The sequence below is a fragment of the Bufo bufo genome, chromosome 3, assembly GCF_905171765.1.
Source record: "Bufo bufo chromosome 3, aBufBuf1.1, whole genome shotgun sequence".
In the NCBI taxonomy this organism is placed as follows: Eukaryota; Metazoa; Chordata; class Amphibia; order Anura; family Bufonidae; genus Bufo; species Bufo bufo.
Window position 1 is genome coordinate 107818819 of NC_053391.1, and position 23637 is coordinate 107842455.

A 23637-nucleotide genomic window follows, 5' to 3' on the forward strand; every position below is an offset into this window, starting at 1 on the left:
AAAATACACATAAGGGAGAATTTGAAAAATGGGCCAGAAAATGTTAATAATAAAAAAGAACCATCACTTACCAATCCCTCGCTCTCGCCATTCACACAGTTCAGGATATGGCGAAACACCAGGAAAGCCCCGCTTACCAATAACTGCACTGACCCCTTAAAGCCTTGACATGAGCACTCTCCCCTGCAGGCTGTTTGTCAGCTTTCTGGGTAACTTGTTGTCACTGCTGCACACAAAACATTACAAGTCTTGCAGATTATAGTAAGCCTAAGGGGGCAGATTTTATTGAAAACATGTCTGCAACTGAAAGTGGGATACCCATGTGGTTCCCACAAAAACAACCCCATTCAGATGAACGCAACTGATTTCCAGTCGCAGGAAATTTCTGAAACAAAATCTGCTGCGTGTGAAGGCGCCCTTAGACTGCATATACACAACCGTGTCACGGCCTTATCCGATTAGTGGACCACAAACTGCAAATCCGAAAACACGGCACAAGATGTGTGCATCTCACATCCACAAGATGCGGCCAAAGATAGGATATGTCCTATCTTTTGCGTCATGGAGGCACAGATCTGGAAGCACACGGAAGCCTTCCAAGTCTTATCTTTCGCTGCATTTTGTGGATCGCAAACCCATTGAAGTCAAAGGGTCTGAACCGTGATCTTAGGGTGCACACAGCCAGTGCCCGTGTTTTGCAGATCTGCTGTTTGCAGTCTACAAAATGGAGACGGTTGTGTGAATGCAACCTTATAGCGCATTATTATAATAAAGACATTATGTGCATATTTTCAGAATGAAGCGTCAAATGAGAAGATCACTAAAAGCTACACAGATGGCTGTATTCATGCCAAGGACAAAAGGCAGGGCTGAAGATGAAGAAATTACCTGCATCTTCTCCCTAAAACAACCCAGGATGTCACACAAGTAAATTAGGACAAAATATGCAGCTTGCAGGTATTGATACTAGTTCTTCGCCAAGTAATAAAGTTACAAAGACTGGAAAAGTGTTGAGTACATACCGGTTTAGGGCAGTGCACATATCTCGCCAAGCTGATTATCAGGTCATGGGTGATGGGATCTACCAAGTTTCGGAAACTTGCATATCGGTATAGCACATCATCTAATGATGTTGACTCCATGCCCAAATCCTACATGAAAATGAGAAATAGTGATTACATATAGATACAAATGACTGTACAGTATGTAAGAAGGATTCAATCCCCTGAATTTAAACCCCAAAAAAGTAACAAAGTTCATCCATGTAGAGCTCTCATTTAGTCTCTGAGGGTATGATGAAATGCGCCACGCAGAAATATGTGCTGGAACTGGGTAAAAATCCCATTCAGATGAGTGGAAAGTACTTTTAGCTTCTTTTAGCTTCTGAAATGTAACATTCCCTAAAGAGATAAATATATTCCCCCCAAAGGCACTCATATTTCAGTGCAGTCATATTGCAGCTTTTTTTTGCATGGACCCATAATTGGACACCCATATACAGTCAGGTCCATAAATATTGGGACATCGACACAATTCTAACATTTTTGGCTCTATACACCACCACAATGGATTTGACTGTCAGCTTTAATTTGAGGGTATTTGCATCCGAATCAGGTGAACGGTGTAGGAATTCCAACAGTTTGCATATGTGCCTCCCACTTGTTAAGGAACCAAAAGTAATGGGACTGAATAATGATCATAAATCAAACTTTCATTTTTTAATACTTGGTTGCAAATTCTTTGCAGTCAAATACAGCCTGAAGTCTGGAACACATAGACATCACCAGACGCTGGGTTTCATCCCTGGTGATGCTCTGCCAGGCCTCTACTGCAACTGTCTTCAGTTCCTGCTTGTTCTTGGGGCATTTTCCTTTCAGTTTTGTCTTCAGCAAGTGAAATGCATGCTCAATTGGATTCAGGTCAGGTGGTTGACTTGGCCATTGCATAACATTCCACTTCTTTCCCTTAAAAAACTCTTTGGTTGCTTTTGCAGTATGCTTTGGGTCATTGTCCATCTACACTGTGAAGCGCCGTCCAATGAGTTCTGAAGCATTTGGCTGAATATGAGCAGATAATATTGCCCGAAACACTTCAGAATTCATCCTGCTGCTTTTGTCAGCAGTCACATCATCAAAAAATACAAGAGAACCAGTTCCATTGGCCGCCATACATGCCCACGCCATGACACTACCACCACCATGCTTCACTGATGAGGTGGTATGCTTAGGATCATGAGCAGTTCCTTTCTTTATCCATACTCTTCTCTTCCCATCACTCTGGTACAAGTTTATCTTGGTCTCATCTGTCCATAGGATGTTGTTCCAGAACTGTGAAGGCTTTTTTAGATGTCGTTTGGCAAACTCTAATCTGGCCTTCCTGTTTTTGAGGCTCACCAATGGTTTAAATCTTGTGGTGAACCCTCTTTATTCACTCTGGTGAAGTCTTCTCTTGATTGTTGACTTTGACACACATACACCTACCTCCTAGAGAGTGTTCTTGATCTGGCCAACTGTTGTGAAGGGTGTTTTCTTCAATAGGGAAAGAATTCTTCGGTCATCCACCACAGTTGTTTTCCGTGGTCTTCCGGGTCTTTTGGTGTTGCTGAGCTCACCGTTGCGTTCCCTTTTTTTAAAGAATGTTCCAAACAGTTGTTTTGGCCACGGCTAATGTTTTTGCTATCTCTCTGATGGGTTTCTTTTGCTTTTTTAGCCTAATGATGGTTTGCTTCACTGATAGTGACAGCTCTTTGGATCTCATCTTGAGAGTTGAGAGCAGCAGATTCCAAATGCAAATAGCACATTTGAAATGAACTCTGGACCTTTAATCTGCTCATTGTAATTTGGATAATGAGGGAATAACACACACCTGGCCATGGAACAGCTGAGAAAGCAATTGTCACATTACTTTTGGTCCCTTAACAAGTGGGAGGCACATATGCAAACTGTTGTAATTCCTACACCATTCACCTGATTTGGATGTAAATACCCTCAAATTAAAGCTGACAGTCTGCAGTTAAAGCACATCTTGTTTGTTTCATTTCAAATACATTGTGGTGGTGTATAGAGCCAAAAATGTTAGAGTTGTGTCGATGTACCAATATTTATGGACCTGACTGTATGTGAACTGGGCTATACTCTATCTCCGTATTCCTGAAAGTGTTATACTGTACATAGTTTTTTTGTTGGAGTCTGTACAAACTGCAGCGAGCTGTATTGCATAACATATTACAAGATTTTTGCCCTAGACTTAACCCCAAAAAGAAGGACACCCGAGACCACGCCCCAACTCCGCTAAGCCATGCCCCAACTCCAACCCCTCTACTGAGGAGACCTTAAGGTGAGCTGCATGCAGGCCCTGAGTGCTTCTTTCACCCTCAGTCAGTCACAGAGTGACATGTCCTCCAACTCTAGTGACTGACTGAGGTGAGAGAATACCTCACTCAGTCAATTTGTAGCTGAAGCGCACACTCTGATGTCTGAGTGTGGAGCCACAGAAAAGGAGGACAACCCAGCATCCATCCAGGCCTTGAGCCGGACGGAGGACAAGATGCCAGGAAAATGGGCTGTCCAGCCTAAAATCAAACTTCTGGCCCCCCTACCTAGAGTCCCTGCAGCTCTATACTACTGTATGGCACCGTACAGCCTCCTGTCACCTTGCTGTGGTGGATGGGCACAAATTATTTTGATCAAAACGTATTTGCTAAGAACTACACATTCATTTATATAGTGAGTATAGCATTAGATTATATATTGTGTGATCATGTATTTTGTGCCAGCAGAGCCTCCTGCACATGGCTCTATGGTGTGCATGAGGCCTAAGATTCATTACAATGTAGATTCCTTAGGTTTCCAAATCCCTATATACTGCACCTTCTTTTGTGTCACAATAGTGTACAACACATTTTGACTCTTGTTATACAAAACTCTTGATTTGGACTTTGGATGAAATTTATAAAGTTCTGTACACCAATTTTCAGTCACAAATTTGGACATTGTGGGGGAGATTTATCAAACTGGTGTAAAGTAGAACTGGCTTAGTTGCCCTTAGCAACCAATCAGATTCCATCTTTCATTTTTCACAGCTCCTTTAGAAAATGAAAGGTGAAATCTGATTGGTTGCTATGAGCAACTAAACTAGTTCTACTTTTCACCAGTTTGATACATGACCCCCTGTGTTTATTTGATGCTTTCGCAACTTTTGAAAAGTGGGTCTGAAAGGGGTTACCTAGGCGACTTATTGCAATCTCACTTCAGTAGGGGGCGTCAGCTAACTGGACTAAGATTTCTAAACTGCAACCTTTAAGGATAGGTCATCAATATCAGATCAGTGGGGGTCAGACCCCCTGGATCCCGCCAATCAGCTGTACGAGGAGATGGCGCTCGCAGTGCGCACGTGCCATCTCCCTTCTCTCTTCCTGCTCGTTACTGCTGTCTCTGGTCTTTGATCTGATATTGATGATCAATAGTAAAAGTCCGGACAACCGGTTTAAAGATTCGTCAAATTTATCAAACAACCTGCAATAAATTTGGCACAAATTACAGCAATACACTGAGGCAAAACTGACTAAACACTCAAGGATTTATATTTACTGCTCTTTTTCATTATAAAACGTTGATGTGAACTCATCCTTAAAACAGTGTTCAATCAGATTGAGACAATGAGCAATTTGCATACTAACTCCACACGCCAACATTAGCAGGACAACCTCTTCACACCACTCACAGTTTACTAACAGCAACCATCTTGGGCGGTTGCCCCTAGAAACAGGACGTTCTCTTGACAAAGGCCGTAGTGCAGCTTTTCAGTGGCACTATTATGGAGAGATTATGGCAAGTAATATAATATGTCCACATATACTCATCGGTGGATTTGGCATTTCTGGGGCTCTCGTAGCACTCCTAAGCTCTGCCCCAGTCAGCCCCATAATCTCCGCCTCTGCGCAGCCTGGGCACTTTTGCTACTGATTTACAGCTGGGAAGGGCCCCCACGGTTCTCTGTGCAGCTGAGCTGGTTGTACATGTGGTATGTCTGTCCCTGGTTTAGTTGTTCTTGTGGCCAGCAGGGGGCCCCTTGTTCTCTGGGGCCCCATGCATTTGTATGATTTGCATGGTGATAATGCCAGCCACTGCATTACAATTTAATATACTGTCAGCAGGGCAACTCTGTTAAAGATCTTAGTCTGAGGAAATCTTGAAAAATGGGGGTAAGAACTGAACATAGTAAATGGTTAAACATAAAGTACATTGGAAGCAGCTGTCTCCAAGCTCCATATGCATACACTGTAATAATGACCAAACCATTATCATTTACTTTGCCATTTATATTCCATCTTTTCCCCTGACATAAACCGACAGCTGTAATGAAGAAACAAGACCTTGGAAGGTCTGGTGCACCAACATGAACCATAATAAATAACCACAAACCTTCTCAATAATCAGGTTTCTGACAGATTTGGGCATGGCAGATAACAGCAACCTAACCTTTAAAAATGTCACGTTATTAAGACTGCCAAGCATGACACAAAGTTAAGGCAGCACTGAAAATAAAAGCCCAAGCTCCCCAGTCCTAAGCAATTTCATGTACAAACCGGATTCCAAAAAAGTTGGGACACTATACAAATCGTGAATAAAAACTGAATGCAATGATGTGGAGGTGCCAACTTCTAATATTTTATTCAGAATAGAACATAAATCACGGAACAAAAGTTTAAACTGAGAAAATGTACCATTTTAAGGGAAAAATATGTTGAATCAGAGTTTCATGGTGTCAACAAATCCCCAAAAAGTTGTGACAAGGCCATTTTCACCACTGTGTGGCATCTCCCCTTCTTCTTACAACACTCAACAGACGTCTGGGGACCGAGGAGACCAGTTTCTCAAGTTTAGAAATAGGAATGCTCTCCCATTCTTGTCTAATACAGGCCTCTAACTGTTCAATCGTCTTGGGCCTTCTTTGTTGCACCTTCCTCTTTATGATGTTCTCTATAGGTGAAAGATCTGGACTGCAGACTGGCCATTTCAGTACCCGGATCCTTCTCCTACGCAGCCATGATGTTGTGATTGATGCAGAATGTGGTCTGGCATTATCTTGTCCTAGGCTTAGCTCAGTCCCATTCAAGTGAATGAGGCTGAGCTGCAATACCAAGCATGGCCCCTATCCAATGGATGGCATTGTGACTGGTAAGCTGAGAGGAGGCTATGGTGCTCACCGGAGCGCAGGGGGTCTTCTGAAATAGCTGAACAGAGGGAGTCCTGGGAGTCTAACCTCCACCAATCTGATATGGATGACCTATCCTGAGAATAGGCCATCAGTACCAAATCATGGAAAACCCCTTAAATGGTAAATGGTGTGGCTTCGCTGGAAGGTACATGGTCTAAGATGCACCATTTTTCCACCAACAATGTGCCGCAGTTCTGCTGTAAACTAAGTCATCCTAAGTTGGTATAAAGTTAGACAACTATCTATCCCTGCACCACATGCCAGTCTGAGCTTACACCATCTATAGAACTAGTAAATCTGCCCCATTATTCTTAATAGAAAGGAAGGGATAAGACAATTTACAATTTATCGTTACAAGAAACTGTCACAATATATGAAGAATTTTTGGGAGCAAGAAGAGAAAGGTTAGTGTTTAGTGAGATCCAGCAGGCTGTTCTGGCAGGAAAAAGCCTGCCCGGTCTTTCTGGATCCAGAATTGCCGGAAAATACATGACACTGGCAGATATTTATTCGGCCACAATTCGGCAAATATGCAGAGACTAAAACCACGGCATCAGGAAACCTGATCATGTGGCCGTACCCTTAGTATAAAGGGCACGATCTACTTGATTAATCCAATAGACAATGGCAAATTTTTATTTACTATGCCTCCATGAGGAAGTGATGAATAAATATCACTGGGTGACCAGGTGAGGGAGACATATATGTAAAAGGTAAATGACTAATTACAGGAAAAACAACAATAAACTAACAATAAAGAAAGGTGAATGCACCTTAGAAGTACCGGCATAGAGAAGCACAATTCTGTAATATATTAAACTCAGGAAATCTTCTTCTCCCCGGGTAACATAAGTAATTCAGTATGTATTAGACTGATGTAGTGACATTTCAATAGGGAATAGGAAAGCCTCATGTTTCGGAGTCTGCTTTTCTTGAGCGAGCTTTGGAATAAGTGGGCGCAGTAACCCCACTGTCCCCAGCAGATTGTTCAAACCAAAAGCAATGGTCCCTTGTGTAATACTAAAAACAGCAGGACACGTCTGTACCATTCTTTCTTTCTAACTTAATTCTTTCTCACAGACACCTGTGAAGTGTCTGGAATAGGCTATATAGCTAAGTCATTCGCTCGGATCGAAATCCCAGATGCTCAATGTTGTATTTTAGCTTTTTATATATACATTTTTTTTTACACACTGCTGTGACTGGTGAAGCCAGGAGAGGTGCTCCAGAGGAGAAATCCCGTCTTCCTATAATGTGATACAAAATATTTTTTTTTATTGATTTTATTTTGTTAAACGAAAAAAAAAATCTATAAGTACACAAAGCTGAGACGAGAATACAGTATTCGGCTTTTAAGATGCAAGGAATCTCACCAAGACTTTTAGGGGTGGGAATATGTACTGTAGAATTCTGAAAAAAGTCATGAAATATGATTGCAACTTTTTGAGCTTATTTGTGCAAATTTGTGACTTTTTTAATTTTTCCACCACTTAATCCAGTTTTGAAAAATGGGGGGGGAAAGAGGACATGGTTTGTTAGGTATGTTAATTAGATTCACTCCAGATCACTACGCTATTTTAAAAAAGTCACAAAAAAAGTTAAAAAGTTACAAACCCAGTCCAGTAATTGGTCTAAGAAATTGGGAGCATTTCTAGATGTATTTTTACGGCAAAATGCTTGCAATTATGCTGGAAACCCTCTGGTTCCCTGCAGGATCCCATTATAGTAAATGAGGATCTGTTGAGCCCAGCTATGCTGGATAGGCCTCATGCACAGGACCGTTCCGTTTTTTGCGGTCTGCAATTCGTGGATCTGCAAAAAACGGAAGCCGCCCGTGTGCCTTCCACAATTTGCGGAACGGAACAGGCTCATTGTAGAAATGCCTATTCTTGCCCGCAAAACTGACAAGAATAGGACATGTTAAATTTTTTATTGCGGGGCTACAGAACGGACTAACGGATGCGGCCCCATTGAAGTGAATGGGTCCGCACCCGAGCCGCAAAAACTGCGGCTCGGATGCGGACCAGAACTACGGTAGTGTGCATGAGGCCATATGGTAACTCTGGTAGTCTTCTCCTCCACTGCAGGAGACTGCCGGATTTGCTGAGATTTTGGCCTGTTGCACATGAACCTATTTTCATTCCGTTCCGTTTTTTTTTGCGGATCATATACGGAACCATTCATTTCAATGGGTCCGCAAAAAAAAAAAGAAGGTACTCCATGTGCATTCCATCTCCATATTTCCGTTTTGCAAAAAAATAGAACATGTCCTATTCTTGTCCGCATTACGGACAAGGATAGTAACTGTTCTATTAGGGGCCAGCTGTTCCGTTCCGCAAAATACGGAAGGCACACGGATGCACACGCAAAATACATACGGTCGTGTGCAAGAGGCCTTAAACCTAGCCAAGGTATGTTTAGACATTGTACATGTTGCAGATTTTGGTGTGAATTTTTGTTATCGAGTGTTATCTCCCTTGTGTATACCCCCATTTAAAACATGTGTGATTTTGCTTGCTTTCGTGGGCATTTAGATTGTGGGACTCACTGGGTTGGGTACTAATGTTAGTTAATACATTCTTTGTACAGCGCTCTGCAGTATGTTGGCACATCGTAAATTTGACATACTATATACATGAATGAGTACAAAAACAACAGCGATGCTTGCAGTTCATAAAACATCAATTTCATGTTCTTGTATTCCCAGCATTTCCTCCAGCTATTGGCTAAACATTACCTTGTTAGATATTATTATTACATAATTAATCGGCTTTAATACCATAGATAATAATTCCTATTGACTGATATCTTGTTGTTTTTCCAGGCAGAATAAATGCTAAATAGAATGCAAAGTGACAACAGCATGGAGACAGCGACCGTCAGATCTCGGGTACAGACTGTCCTCTGCAATTCACAGGCATCAGTCTTTTCTTCTTGTAGTTCTTGAAAGCTGCGGGGCAGCCCGGGGGTGTTCGATTAAATGAACTCTGGAGAGTTGTCAGACGCTCTGTGCCGTGTGCAGCATACAGGTTCTGCTATATTTTGGTCATTGGCATAGTAAGTGGCATGGTCACGTTGGTTTAATTTCCGACTGAATTTTCTTTTATTGTGCCAGTGGATGGAAGATATAAAACAAGAACCGAGGGAAGATTGCAGTACACACAATCCTAAATCTAAAATGTTGGAAAGTAAACATTTCCAGTCAATGCATCAATATTCACACAAAAGATGACGTACTGTACATTGTAACTTATCACAAGTACTGGATTTTTTATTATGATCATAAGAATGTATTTTCAGCATTCATGTCATTTTATAGGAGGTGCTGACTAACGTTGTCTTTGTTCTTATTGTTATTATGGTCGTCTGATGCTGCTGACGTCCTGAAATCCGCTCATGTGTGCTGACCCTCGTTTGATGATGAGGGCTAAGAACCCCAAAACATTGCTGTCAGAATGGTGATTATAAATGAGAGATTATGCACCAGAAAAAGCAGGACTGAAGGCGAAACTCGAGTTCAGAAAGGACATGGGTTGTCCTGTTACGAAGACTTATCGTCTATCCACAGGATAGCAGTGAAAGGGGTTGTTCGGGTTCAGTTCTGAACCCGAAAAACTACTTTAATCCCTATCCTGTGGATAGACGATATCCCCATTTTCACCCAGGCAGCCCCTCTGATATAAGCATAGGAGTATTTCATACTCCGATGCTCTCCCTTGCCTTACGCTGGATCACGCAGGTCAAGGGCTGTTTGTTTATATTTTCACACTGCTAGGCAGAGGCTTCCTCCTAGCAGTGTTGCCGGTGATGCCGTTTTACATGCTAGGGCAGCACTAAAGCCCGCCCATTAGTGCCGATGATGTCACCGGGCTGACTGCTGGGTGGAAGCCTTCATCTGGCTTTACCCATGGAGAGCTCAGTACGTTACAGGATCTCCAAAAAAAACTTTGCCCTGCAAGATTCAGCGCAGCTCATGTCAGAGGGGTTGCCTGGGTGAAAATAGTAATATGACCAGGTTCAGCTCTGAATCCGGACAACCAATTTATGTGTTTAATTGCAGGGCTCTGACCGCTGGGGCCACCAATGATCAGAAGAATAGGGGCTCTGGGTTTCCCCAGAGTTAAAAATGACTGCCACTCCTTTAAACTTCTTTCAACAATGTGTCTGACAGCTGGATACAAGCACTTGCATAAAGTTGAATGGAGCAACAGCGTGCATGCATGACCACTGCTTGATTCAAATAGGGGAACAAAATACACCATTACCAAGATTGGTGGGGAGCCTTAGAGGTTAGATCCCTGCCAATCAGACACTTAGCCTCTTTCCTGTGTAATGGGACAACCCCTTTAACAGTGGCTTACTGCCAATATAGGCAGACAACGCATCTGCTATGGGGCCCCAGAGACAAGGAAGGCCCCACCCACTTTTCTTCTGTTCTGGGCCCTGCTTGCTTCCCCTATAGCATGCTCAGTCAGGGCCCAGGAGTGGGGAATTTCCCAGCTTAGGAGTCCATGCTCTGACTCCATATATGGATGTGTCTATATATGGAGTCAGTGTTATGAACATGAAAGGGGTATTCCCAAGCATGGTCACTATGCTTGGGGGACACCCTGTGTATACAAGTCTCGTTTAGACTCTCTTTTTGAAATGTTTCTATGAGGATTCAAACTCACAACCATCTACATTAAAGACAAGACCCTTAACCACTGAGCTATAGACCTTAGTGCTAAGTCATTATTGAAAAACCTCAAAGTTTCTCTTGTGTCATACAAGAGAAACATCTATGAGGTTTTTCAGCAATGACTTAGCATTAAGCTCTATAGCCCAGTGGTTAAGGTTCTTGCCTTTGATGTAGATGGTTGTGAGTTCAAATCCCCACAGAAACATTTTAAAAATAAAGTCTAAATAAAACTTAAATACACAGGACTCACTTAAAAAATATATATATTTTTAAATATTTTAATAGTATGGGCATTTTCGCATGCGGCGATACCCATAATGCTATTTTTTTTGTTTCTTTTTATTTTGGGGAATGGGGTGATTTTAATTGATTTATTTTTTTATATTTTTGTTAGGTCGCTCAAGTGGACCACAACTTACAATCATCAGATGTAAATTGCTTCATTAGTCTGTATAGAAATCACTATATCACCGTTCAGTGCTGCCATCTAGTGGCCTAAACTGGAATATACTAACAATGAGCCTGGAAGCCTAGTACAGGCTGTGGCTTATTTATACAACATGGTGCTTTTCTCGATCTCCGCTGAGGGAAAGCACGCCTGAAGAGGAATCCCACACTTCCGGTTTTTAACACTCTCAGATGCCGTGAGTGAGGGGAACTCATTGCTGTGAGGGGAGGGGGCATGTGGCGTATTCTTGGGCTATAAGGGTGAAGAACTGTTGCATTTTGGGGGGCATAATAGGGGTTGGATAACCCTTTTAACCATTAAGTTACCGGAGTTTTTTCATTTTCATTTTTCTTCCCTATCTTCCTTGAGCCATAACTTTTTTATTTTTCTGTTCACATATCCATATGAGGGCTTATTTTTTGCGGTGCAAGTTGTACTTTAATATGGCATACAATGTAGTGGGAAGCAGGCAAAAAATTCCAAATGGGGTGGAATTAAAAAAAATTAAAAATTCCTCCACCATTCTACAGGTTTTGTTCCTACGGTGTTCCCTTTGCGGCAAAACTGACCTGTGCCCTTCATTCTCTGGGTCAGTAGGAATACAAAGGGGGTGTGGCAGGGGAGGAGCCAGGACAGGTGGTGGAATGGGCCAGGGGTGGGTAGTGGGCGGGGTTAGGGGGCCCAACTCAGATTCTTGCTATGGGGCCCCTGCCCTTTACTATACTAAGTTTTGAATGTCTGGACCCTTCTTAACAATATGGACTGCTCCCAGGTGTTTAACATGGATACACAAGCATTACTCACTTTTAAATACATTCCACATATGCATAAAAGCAAAGTTGGTTGAATTCGCCAATTCTTGCAAGATCGGTTATCAATATAGATGTCCTCCGACAGATGATGTTCGGGATAGGTAATTCAGCATACAAAATTATTTGTTCTCACAGGAGATAAGTTGTCCCCAGAATTGTCTGGTGGTGACACCCTCAACCAAACTAAGCATGCATGTTTATGAAGGGGGCGGGAGTAATAGCGGACTGCTGAATGCTTCTTTTGTCCCTGTTGGGGGCAAGCTGCCACCAGCACCACCTAAGTCCACATTAGTTTACACCTTAACTGTAACTAAATAGTAATGTTGCCTGTAAAATAAGATGTAAAAGAAACACCACCATCATCCTGATATGTCTATTTTGCCTAGGGGTCTCCACCAATGTTGATCTAGGTCATCCTGAAAATTTACCTTTGCTTTGTATATAGATACCTGGCAAATTCCAGATATTTGTAAATAGCATCTAATTTCCATTTTAACACTGTTACTTGTATTTCAAACTACGAGCACAACCTATAATTGAGGAAATCATAAACTCTTGGCTGGCCTTTTCAATCTGAGGGTAGCTCTAGCTACCAGTATGCAATTAAATTGACAAGACATTGCTAACAAATTAAAATCTGCTCATTACTATACTTTTACAGTAGCAAAACTAAACAGCTAAGTCAAGTGTATAGAAAGCTAAGCTTGTCTAAGCGTGGGAATCTGAAGGTCTCCCCAAGTTCATAGTCCGTGGCTTACAGCCAATAAAATAAGGTCAGTGACCCCAGCTTTCTTTCTACATAAGCCATCTAAGCACTCGGAATTTTCAGGTTTCTAAACTCAATTCAGTGACTTCTTTGTATTGAAAACCATGCAGGACCACACTGAACCTCAGTACACCATGGCTTACCACTCAATATTGTAGATGGCAGTCATCATCAGTAACATACTTTGTACTCCTAGAAGAATTTATGGAAAGCTTTGCTAAGGCATGTGCTGCAGTACATAAGAGACAATCTAAATTAAGTTGTCATTTCTTTACTGTTCTGAAAATTAAAATTTATATCCAGATACCCCCCATTTTAATTTATTTCAAACATATAAATTTGGATATAGTTACTTTCACATGTTTTACATACAATAATTTGGACTTAAAGGGATCGACCATCTTGGCAATGGTTTTATAGCCCCAATGTATTCAATATAAAAAATAGGGCAGTTTTTTATTGCTAAAGGTTTGAGGCTACAACTAGTATGGTAAGCTACATGTCTCTGAGGTACAAGACTACAAACAAATCCTGGGTTCTGCCATTATCTTCTACTTTCTTCCATCTGATCCAAGATTCTTTGTAGCCTACAGAACCTGTCTTCTGATTTGGACTATATAACTAATGACATGCTGCTGCCAGTCACATAACCCTACAATTGTTACACAGAGGGTGTGAAACCGTGTCATGAACAAATATGACTTGCGGCTACTCCCAAGGGGATTATTTAAGTGCTCTCCCCCGTAGTTTTCACCCTTTAATCCCTCTACGAGGGTCTGTACTTCCGCTGCAGGGGAAACACCAGGCTGCTATCGCTCAGAGTAGTCTCTGTTCAAGTGACTGCTGACCCACAGGGGTCAAGAGTCAACAGGAACAGGCCAAGGTCAGGGCAGGCAAAGTACAGCGATCCAATAAAAAATCCAAGGTCATGGCGGGCAGTTCAGAGTGAAAACAGAGGTCAGGTCAGGCAGTGAAGGGTGAAATATGGAAAACATGCAGAACGTAGGCAGACAAAGGTGGAACAGCACACTGTTGCAGGAACCTATCAAACTGGAAATTATAGCTCAGACACCCTCCCACAGGGAAAGGTACCTTAAGTACCCCGGGTGGCCAGCCATAGGCTAGGGAAGAGTAGGGTGTATGCGCTGGCTCTTTAAGACTCGGTGAAATCACATGCACACCCTATGAGCAGTGAGAGGCACTGCCAGCAAAGAGCAGGCCGTAGGCTATTCTCACAGTCGGGACGGCCAGAAAGGAGAAGTGGAAGGCCAGAAGGTCTGAGCTGCTGGAGAATGGGAGCGGGAAAGCAGTGAATTGCTCATTTCTGCCAGGGAGAGTGGAGCGGCAGCAGGCACAAACCATCATCATAGCAGTAATCAGTGTTTTTTTTAGTAAAAATCTCCTTAACACCGTTGGCATGAAATCACACTTTTGACATGAGCTAAATGCGAGGCCTGGAGTAAGCTGGGCATCTCCCCGCAATGGCTGCATCAGGAGTCACTGCTGCAAGCCCCTTCATCTTACAATCATTGACATGCCCCTAGATGTACCTGACTCCACGCTCCACATTTAGCTCATGTTCAAGTTTACAGATATTGGTCAGCTTCATCTAAGTTTGAGTTTTTATGATTCCGAAGTTATTTTTTACATTAGAAATCGTACACACCTCTATAAAAAAAATAAAAATCAATAACAGAATTAAAGTGTTTTTGGGACAAGTACTATTGAACAGCTGTACTTACTAACATTGAAATTCTGTAAATGCATCCAATGCCTTTATGGGGTCAGGGTGAAGGGTTTCACCAAAATGGAGGACAAACCTTTTAAAACAAGTTTTATTTAGCCTTTTTTCTGGACCAATAAAATAATCCTGAAAAAAATGAATTTGGGGTCATTTTAAAATGGATACACACCTCTAGATTTTTAAGGTTTTCTTACTGTAAATACCTGGAAATCTCTCAGACTTCCACTAGGCAGCCAGAATCCCTGTACAGCCAGTGCAGGGGGCAATGAAGCTGTCATAGGGCGCTGAAGCTGTGATGTAGTTTTGATAGGGTCAGTGAAGCTGTGATGGAGGCCCTGAAGCTGTGATGGTGGGACTGTAGCTGTGATGGGGCTGTGAGGGTGGCAGTTGAGCTGTGATGGGGGCACTGTAGCTGTGATGGTGCTGTGATGGTGGCAGTGAAGCTTTGATGGGGGCACTGAAGATGTGATGGGGGCACTGAAGCTGTGATGGGGGCACTGTGGCTCTGATGGGGACACTGGCTGTGATGGGGGCACTGTGGCTCTGATGGGGACACTGGCTGTGATGGGGACACTGTGGCTGTGATGGGGACACTGTAGCTGTGATGGTAGCGCTGTAGCTGCGGTTACAGAAGTGGTTAGATTATTTGAGTGCAGGTTTACATATACGGCAGACACAAAAAGGCAACACAGAAAAATAAAATCACTCCTTCAAATGTCTCGGGTAATACACAGAATTCTACTGAAAACAGCAGTAATATACAGCATACATACATAACATATAAGCAAGAAATCTGTCAAGCACAAATTCAACTCAACTAGGCTTTACAACAAGACCTCATGATCTAATGAAGAGCATCATAGGGAATCATCGTAAAGTGGAGTTTTCTGTCATTTGATCCCACACAATTCAACAATTTGCCTTTTAAGAGCAAAGAGAACTTTATGAATTCCCCAAAAGACAACATTAAAGTAATGTGGGAACAGAGGATTTCTTGAGTGGTAATTGAAGTGACAATTTCAATTATCATTAAGCTTTTGATGAGCATCCAATCATTACATCTCTAATTACAATCTTAAGGTGTGTTTTTTTTAGACATGAATCTCTCAATTGACATTTATACAGAAAAAGGACCCAACCTGCTTATGGTTGCTCACTTTTTATTATTTTAATTGAGAAATTACTTTTACTATATCCTCATACAATCGAGGATTAGTCTTAGATGGCTCAGCTTCTGAAGGACACGTGATTTCGAGGCTGCCAAATGTACAACCTTGCTTTATATTTTCCATGATTTGTGTAACTTTCAGGGATTTATTTTCAAGCTATTTTCAAGCTGTGAAATGCTGCTGACAAGCCAAGCCAGAAAGAAAAATGTGATTTGTAAAAGGAAGTCTGTCTTTTATCGAAATGCTAGAATTCTCACTCAAAGGGATATTACCAGCTTGGAGATACGGCATATCTACAGGATTTGCCATATATACCTGAAAGACGTGGGACCACCTCTGGAGATCTACACCTATTTGGAAAATTGGGGTACCCCAAACTGCCTGGTGAAGTGGCCACCAGCCATGTACATCTAGGCAGTGAATAAATGAAGGCATAGTCATGCTCTCTCCACTCACTTCTATGGGAGTTATGGAAACAGTCAAGCACCGCTGGTTTGGTGTTTGGGTTACTCCAATAGAAGTGAATGGAGAGAGCCAAGCATACACTGTAGCTACATCTTGATTTATTCACCACCTCACCAGGTGGTCAGGGGACATATGTTCTCCACATAAGTGCCAGTCCCGGGGTGGGACTATCTATCAGACATTATACCATATTCTGTGGGTATGCCATAAATTGACAAATTGGGAGAACCACTTTAAAGGTACATGGGCCACCCAGTAGAACAAAATCTACTATCCCTACTGGGACCAACTTACAAACTGGAAATTGCAGCCATACTACTGCAGAAGAAATGAAGACAGTATCATATCTATAAGTAATACCAGTGGTCCGTGGCCGCTGGCATCTCTCCTCTTCTGGCGGTTTCAGCCACAAGAGTACTCATCTCTCCTCCTGTGGTTCATGTTATTTGCAGCCAACCCGGTGTCCTTTCTCCTACTTTTACTTGTCCACCCTCCTATGGGACCTGTGCACGCTCTCTCTGGTTCTTAATGAGCTACCGCATGCATGGGGTTATCTGTCCCCAGCCTATTATAGCGGCTCCTGGTATATCTAACACCTTTCCCTATGAGCTCCTAGCGTGTCTAGTTCCTGTGAAGGTGTTCTGCTACCGTGCATTTTAACATCCCATGTTCAGACCCCTGCCTGATTATCGTATAGACCACATGCAGACTGCCCTGACCCACTACCTGCTTTAAAGTATCTGCCTGTCTTGACCTAATCGGGCCCTCTGATCAAGCATCTGTTTGTACGCTTCGTGCCACTCACTGGTGAATCTTGAGCAGCCTAAATCAGCAGCCACTTGAACAAAGACTACTCCTAGAGGTAGCAGCCTGGTGGCCTCCTGCAGAGAAGACCAAACCTCCATAATTAGGGTAAGAAAGTGAATACTAGTGGAGTACTTAGACAACATCCTCAGGAATAGCCCCAAGTCAAAACCATTCAGTGGCACAGTAGATCCACATTTACTGCGTTACCCCTGTCCAACAAAACTCAAATGTGTGCATGTAATTACAATGACTTATATTTCTATCTTCTTTAGTCTTCACATCACCTTTTAGCTGTCCTTTCATCTGATACGTCAGGACGGATCCAGTTACTTTGAGCATCAGTTGTGCTCAGGCTGTGTTCATATCTCCATTACGGAGATCCGACAGCCTGATCCCATGCAAATTCCGGCTGTCAGCTAGACAAAAAAACATTGCAAGCAACGGTGTTTGTCTGGCCGAAACCTGGTATTTATGCCGGAAAGTGGATGGATCACTGCCGGACCCCAGTGGGGATCCAGCGGTGAAGTAGAGGATCTGATAATGCAGGTTGTGTGAGATCAAGCAGGCAGCTCTGAGCCGGAACAGCCTACCGGTTCTCCAAAAGGAGTTGTGAACGAGGCCTTAGCATCTGTTTGCTCCAAAAATAACTGATCCTTTTTTTTTGAGCATCAGGCATGATCAGTTTCTGTCAGATCTGTCAGAGATAATTTATTTTTGGCAGGAGAAAAAGTACTTTTTGCAGGACTTTTCCTCCCATCAATAATAACTGATGCTCAAAATAATGGATCACTTTTTTTTCCTGTTCTTTTGATGGATCAGAAGAACAGAAAGCTAAACGGTGATGTGAACATTAACCCAAGGGTCATGGAAAGGGCATGGAGGGGAAACAAACAGGGCGCCCTTCTGTCCTGAGTGAAAAGACCAGGCATCATGACGGACCCCCCCCCCCCCCCCATATCTCTCAACCGTTGTGGGATAACACACCTCTAAATGCTAATAGTTATTAGTGTACATAAGTATACAAGGAAAAGACGGCACCCGTAAGATACATTGGGGGACATTTATCATTAATGGCGTAATTTGCGCCAAAAAAATACTAACATTAAAAATGAAAAGTGGCGATTTGTTTCACCTCCTATATAAACAGGCGCACCACACTTTTAAAATGTGACTTTTTAAAATATAAACTTGATTATTCTTCTATTTCTCTTGATTTGCGTCATTTTAACGCCAATAGTACAAAAATGCTACTTTTTTAAACAGAAATGCGCCATTTCAGTCAACCCTGCCAGACCACACTTGCGTCTTTTGAAACATATTTGCGACTTTTGATACATATTTGCGATATTTCCAATGGTAAATTTTGACTTTTGTCTCAGACTCGGGACCTTTTTGTTATTGTTTTTGTTGAAAGTCAATTTACTGACGAAACCCTGTCATTTAGCTCATATATATTAGATAAAAATTTACTTACCCATCACTTCTTTCCACGACGAGTTGGTTTTTCTTTTCATAAATGCGACTTTTTGACAAAAAAAATCGTATCTTTCTGCCATAAATGTGACTTTTTACACAAAACACCACCAGATAAGCTGGCTCTGCAACAATTTGAGCCATTTCTGCCCATAAATAAATGAGGTGTGATATGCGCCAATTTGTTCGCCCTGCCCACTTTGACATTTATAACTTATTTCTAGCATGATGCATTCTTTATGGTGAAAATTTTGGAAAAAAACTGTTGATAAATTTAGTGCAAATCAAAACGCCATTACATTTGGCGCATTTTACGCCATAATTCTGGTGCAACCTGCTTAGTAAATGTCCCCCGATTTGTCACATAATATCGCAACAGTAAACCTCTAAATCCTAACTTCAATCAGAAAGTCAGTAGTCTCTGGAAAATTCTATTTGTTTTCTCCGTCATTCTATTTTTAGCTAAATTACACATTCCTCGGGGAAAAATATCTTGTTTTTCTTAATTTCGTCTTGGTCAATCTGCTTTCAAGCAATGCAATCAGTGCGCAGTTATCTATTACGGCCACTTCTGTTACATTGTTTCTACAGTACATGTTGTATAAATAGCCTAAGGTCAAAGATAGGAAGATAAGTCCATGTAATTACATAGTCTTTTAAAGGGATTGTTTTAAGTTAAGTGTTTTTTTTTATGTGTTTTTTTAATTTTTATTTTCCCATGTCACTGTATTTAAAAAACAATTATAAAATCATGTACTTTTCACACTGGCCACTAGGCCTAAAATGTGTCTGAGACTTCCTGATGGGAATTTTATAAATTATTATTTTTATTTTTTTTCCCTCAACAGTTCTGAAAATTCTTGAAAGAGTTATGGCTTTTAGATGAGTGGTAAAATGCCAAAAATTTACAACAGCCATGAGTGGGGTACGAAAGTGAAATACATATAACATTTTCAAAAATTAACCTCATTCTGACTCACTGGAGGAGATGTACCTAGACTGGCGTTAGAATGCACCAGGCCTCTAAATAAATTTGGCGCACTTCCAGTAAGTCCATGCGCCAGACTTTTAAATAGTAGGTTGGAAGTATTATTTATACCCGTTTCTGGCATAAATGATAGTAAATTGCCTGGGCAGCGCGACGACATGCCCCTCCTGCTAAGCCCTGATCAATTTTCTCGTCACTTTTAAAAAGTGACAAGCCAAGTGAAGTCACACATTCTTGCGCAATGATGGTAGGCGCCATAATCTGCATCTTTTTTACACCCCAATAGTTGTTTAAACACTTTAGAAAATGTCCCTCGCCGACCCCTAAATACAGGCATCTTAAACCATCACATTCGATAAACACATAACCTGTTCTCCAAATATATATAGAACTGGTATCTGCATCCTGATGATCACTTGTAAATTCCACTTTTGATCTCATTTTTCATGTAGAAGAGCTTCCTGGGAATATGCAGATTACTTCTAATCACTTGAAGTATTTAAAAGTCATTTCATGTTCCATGTAAAAATAAAGAAGCAGAAAGTGACAACTGCTTGACTTTAGTAGATGCAATTAAAGGGGTTATCTCTCTTTTTTACTCACGTATCTTGATGATTTTCTCCCTTTTGGTGGGTGGGCAGCAGCTCACAAGAGACAATCAAGCACCTGCATTTCCCAGGATGCACTGCAGTTAGCTGGTTAACCGCTTCCTCCCCTACATAATAGTCCCTCATATATAACATCAGAGATACATACGGTATGTAATGTCCCACAATTTCCTTCTCCACTTTCTAGTGCAGGGATGAGCAACCTTTGGCACTCCAGCTGCTGTGAAACTACAACTCCAACTCCCATAGAAGTGAAAAGTCTGGGAGTTGTAGTTTCAGGACAACTGGGGTGCTGAAGGTTGCTGATCTACATGTAGCCATCTCCTCCACACCATCGCTCTTCCCCATAACGACTCGTTTCCCAGCAGCAGATCGTATTTACACACATCTGCTGTCGGGAAATAAGGATTTTTGTGTTCGCGCAAATGATCCACTTAGCTGATGAATGAGCATTTTGCTCGTTCATCGGGTAATCGGCGGTACATTTACACCGCCAGATCATCACTAACAAGCATTACTATGAATGCTCGTTAGAGACGATCTATGAGATTCCCGGCCCGTGTAAAGGGCCCTTAAAGGGGTTGTGTCACTTCAGCACATAGCATTTAGGCCGAATGCACACGGCCGTGTTCCGCGGCCGAGAGCGGTCCATGGTATGCAACAGTAATACACTATACGAGTGTATTACTGTACAGCAGCGGCAGCATGAAGCGCACGGCGTCATAGCAAGCAATGACGCCGTGCGCTCCTGCTCTGAACAGGAATCCAGCCCGGCATACCACGGACCGCTCTCGGCCGCGGAACACGGCCGTGTGCATTTGGCCTTATTATGTAGAGAATGTTACTACAAACCACTTACTAATGTATTGTGATTGTCCATATTGCCTCCTTTGCTGGCTGGATTCATTTTTCCATCACATTATACACTGCTCGTTTCCATGGTTATGACTATAGCATATGTGTGAAGCCCATGTTGAAGTGCACTTAGTGTTTTTAGTTTGTGCACATGAATCATATGGATGGAGTATATACAGGTGTGTGTGTAATATATGCAGGTGAGTGGAGCATATCATTGAGGTGTGTGAACTGGGTGTGTGGAGAGTACGGATATGGAGATGTATGCAGGAAGGGTCGGTGAAATAATAAAGCACACCAAACGGTTGCCTTAGGGCGCCGAGATGGGTGCGGGGGGGGGGGGGGGGGGGGGCGGAAAAATTAAACTTTTTAAAGAATGAAACTTTTTTTTTTTTTTAATACCCCGTATTTTTCGCCCCTGGGTCTTATGGGGCGAATACTAATGAAGTGCTTCCATTTTGGAAGCGCTTCATTAGTACCGGAGGAATGGGAAGCGGTGAAGGATCTGTCCTCACCGCTTCCTGGTTCTCCGCTCGACTGTCTTCTGTGCAGGGCTGCACACCATGTGACCTCACTGTGCGCAGCCTTCACAGCTGACAGCCAAGGACCAGGAAGAAGAGAGAAAGCGCTGGTGGTGAGGGCATGATGGCTGACATGGGGGGCTGATGGTTGACATGGGGGGGCTGATGGCTGACATGGGGGCTGATCTGAGGCATTGGGGGTCTGATCTGAGGTCTAATTAACATTGGGGGTCTGATTGCTGGTCTGACCTGAGGTGCAATGGAAAATATTTTTTTCTTAATATCCTCCTCTAAATCCTAGGTGCGTCTTATAGGCCAGGGCGTCCTAGAGGGCGAAAAATACGGTCCTTAAACCAGCGTTTGTCTGAAGCAGAGAGAAGATACCAGGACCACACAGAGGAGAAGCCAGCGGCTACAGACGGGACCAGGGCCAGGTGAGCTGCGAGGGGGGACGCCAAAATGTAGCTTCGCTTGTGTTGGCAAAAATCTTTGCCCGGCCCTGTATGCAGGTAGGTGGAGACCTTTTTGGACGTATATGCAGGTATGTGAATTAGGTTAGTGTGGAGTGTAAAATGCAGATGTGTGTGGAGGTGGGTCAGAAATGTATGGAGTGTGTGTAGAGTATATATGGGTGTTCAGAGTGTGTATCCGACAGATGTATGATGGACGTGTGCCCACTGTACATGTGGAGTATACTGTAGGTGTGTGTGGAGCATGTGTGTCCTCTTTATATGCTAGGTCATATGTTCAGCTGATAGTTACTAGGTGATCTGAGTTTAGTAGGTGTCACACAATGTCTATCAAACACCATTCACACTGATCTTTTTGGATGGGGGGTGCACTCTGAAGCCTCTTTCTTGGGCGCTAAGAGAGCTTGCCTACCCCTGCAATACAGAATCTCAGAGAGGCACTACAAGGCTGCACCATAACTGCCCTAGGGACTGTAATATGGACCCATCGGGACATGTAGATAGGAGGACTTGTCAGCAAATTTTATTATCTATTACATTTAATGGACACAATGGGGGACATTTACTATGCATGTTGCGCCAGAATTATGGCATAAAATGCGCCAAAAAAATGGTGCTTTGATTTGCGCCAAATATATCAACAGTTTTCTCCAGAATTTTGACCATAAATAATGCATCAGGTCAGAAATGAGTTATAAATGTCAAAGTGGGTGGGGCTATAAAATTGGCGCATATCACGCCTCGTTTATCATCGTCTTATGGGCAGAAATGGCTCAAATTGTTGCAGACGTGGCGGTGTTTTGTATAAAAGTCGCATTTATGGCAGAAAGATACAACTTTTTGTCAAAAAGTCGCAATTATGGAAAAAAACAACTCATCGTGGCTAAATAACAGGTTTTGTCAGTAAATTGACATTCAACAAAACAATGACAAAAAACGGCCAGAGACAAAAGTCGCAATTTACCACTGGAAATGTCGCAAATATGCTTCAAAAGTCGCCAATATGTTCCAAAAGTCGCAAGTGTGGTCTGTCAGTAGGCTGAAATGCAGCATTTCAGTTTTAAAAAGTCGCATTTTAGTGCTATTGGTGTTGAAATGTCACAAATGGAGAGAATAGGTGAATAATCAAGTTTATATTTAACAAAAGTCACATTTTAAGGCTACTTTCACACTAGCGTTTTGGGTTTCCGTTTGTGAGATCCGTTCAGGGATCAGTTTTGCCCTAATGCATTCTGAATGGATAAGGATCCGCTCAGAATGCATCAGTTTGCCTCCGTTCAGTCTCCATTCCGCTTTGGAGGCGAACACCAAAACGCTGCTTGCAGAGTTTTGGTGTCCGTCTGCCGAAACTTAACCAAACGGATCTGTTCTGACACACAATGTAAGTCAATGGGGTCGGATCCGTTTTCTATGACACAATATGGCACAATAGAAAACGGATCCATCCTTTATTGACTTTCAATGTTGTTCAAGATGGATCCGTCATGGCTATGTCAAAGATAATACAAACTGATCCGTTTTGAACCGATGCAGACGGTTGTAATATCTGAACGGATCCGTCTGTACAGATCCATGAGGGATCCGCACCAAACGCGAGTGTGAAAGTAGCCT

At 42.4% G+C, this 23637-nt stretch overlaps 1 protein-coding gene across 1 annotated transcript in view; it reads right to left on the reverse strand.

Annotated features, from left to right (window-relative positions):
* LRRC75A (leucine rich repeat containing 75A) overlaps positions 1–23637 on the reverse strand; it is a 432414-nt gene that overhangs the window by 339842 nt on the left and 68935 nt on the right. Inside the window, exon 2 of the mRNA XM_040423461.1 lies at positions 1023–1151. Coding sequence (XP_040279395.1) covers positions 1023–1151 — 129 coding nt within the window. The remainder of the gene's footprint in view (positions 1–1022; positions 1152–23637) is intronic.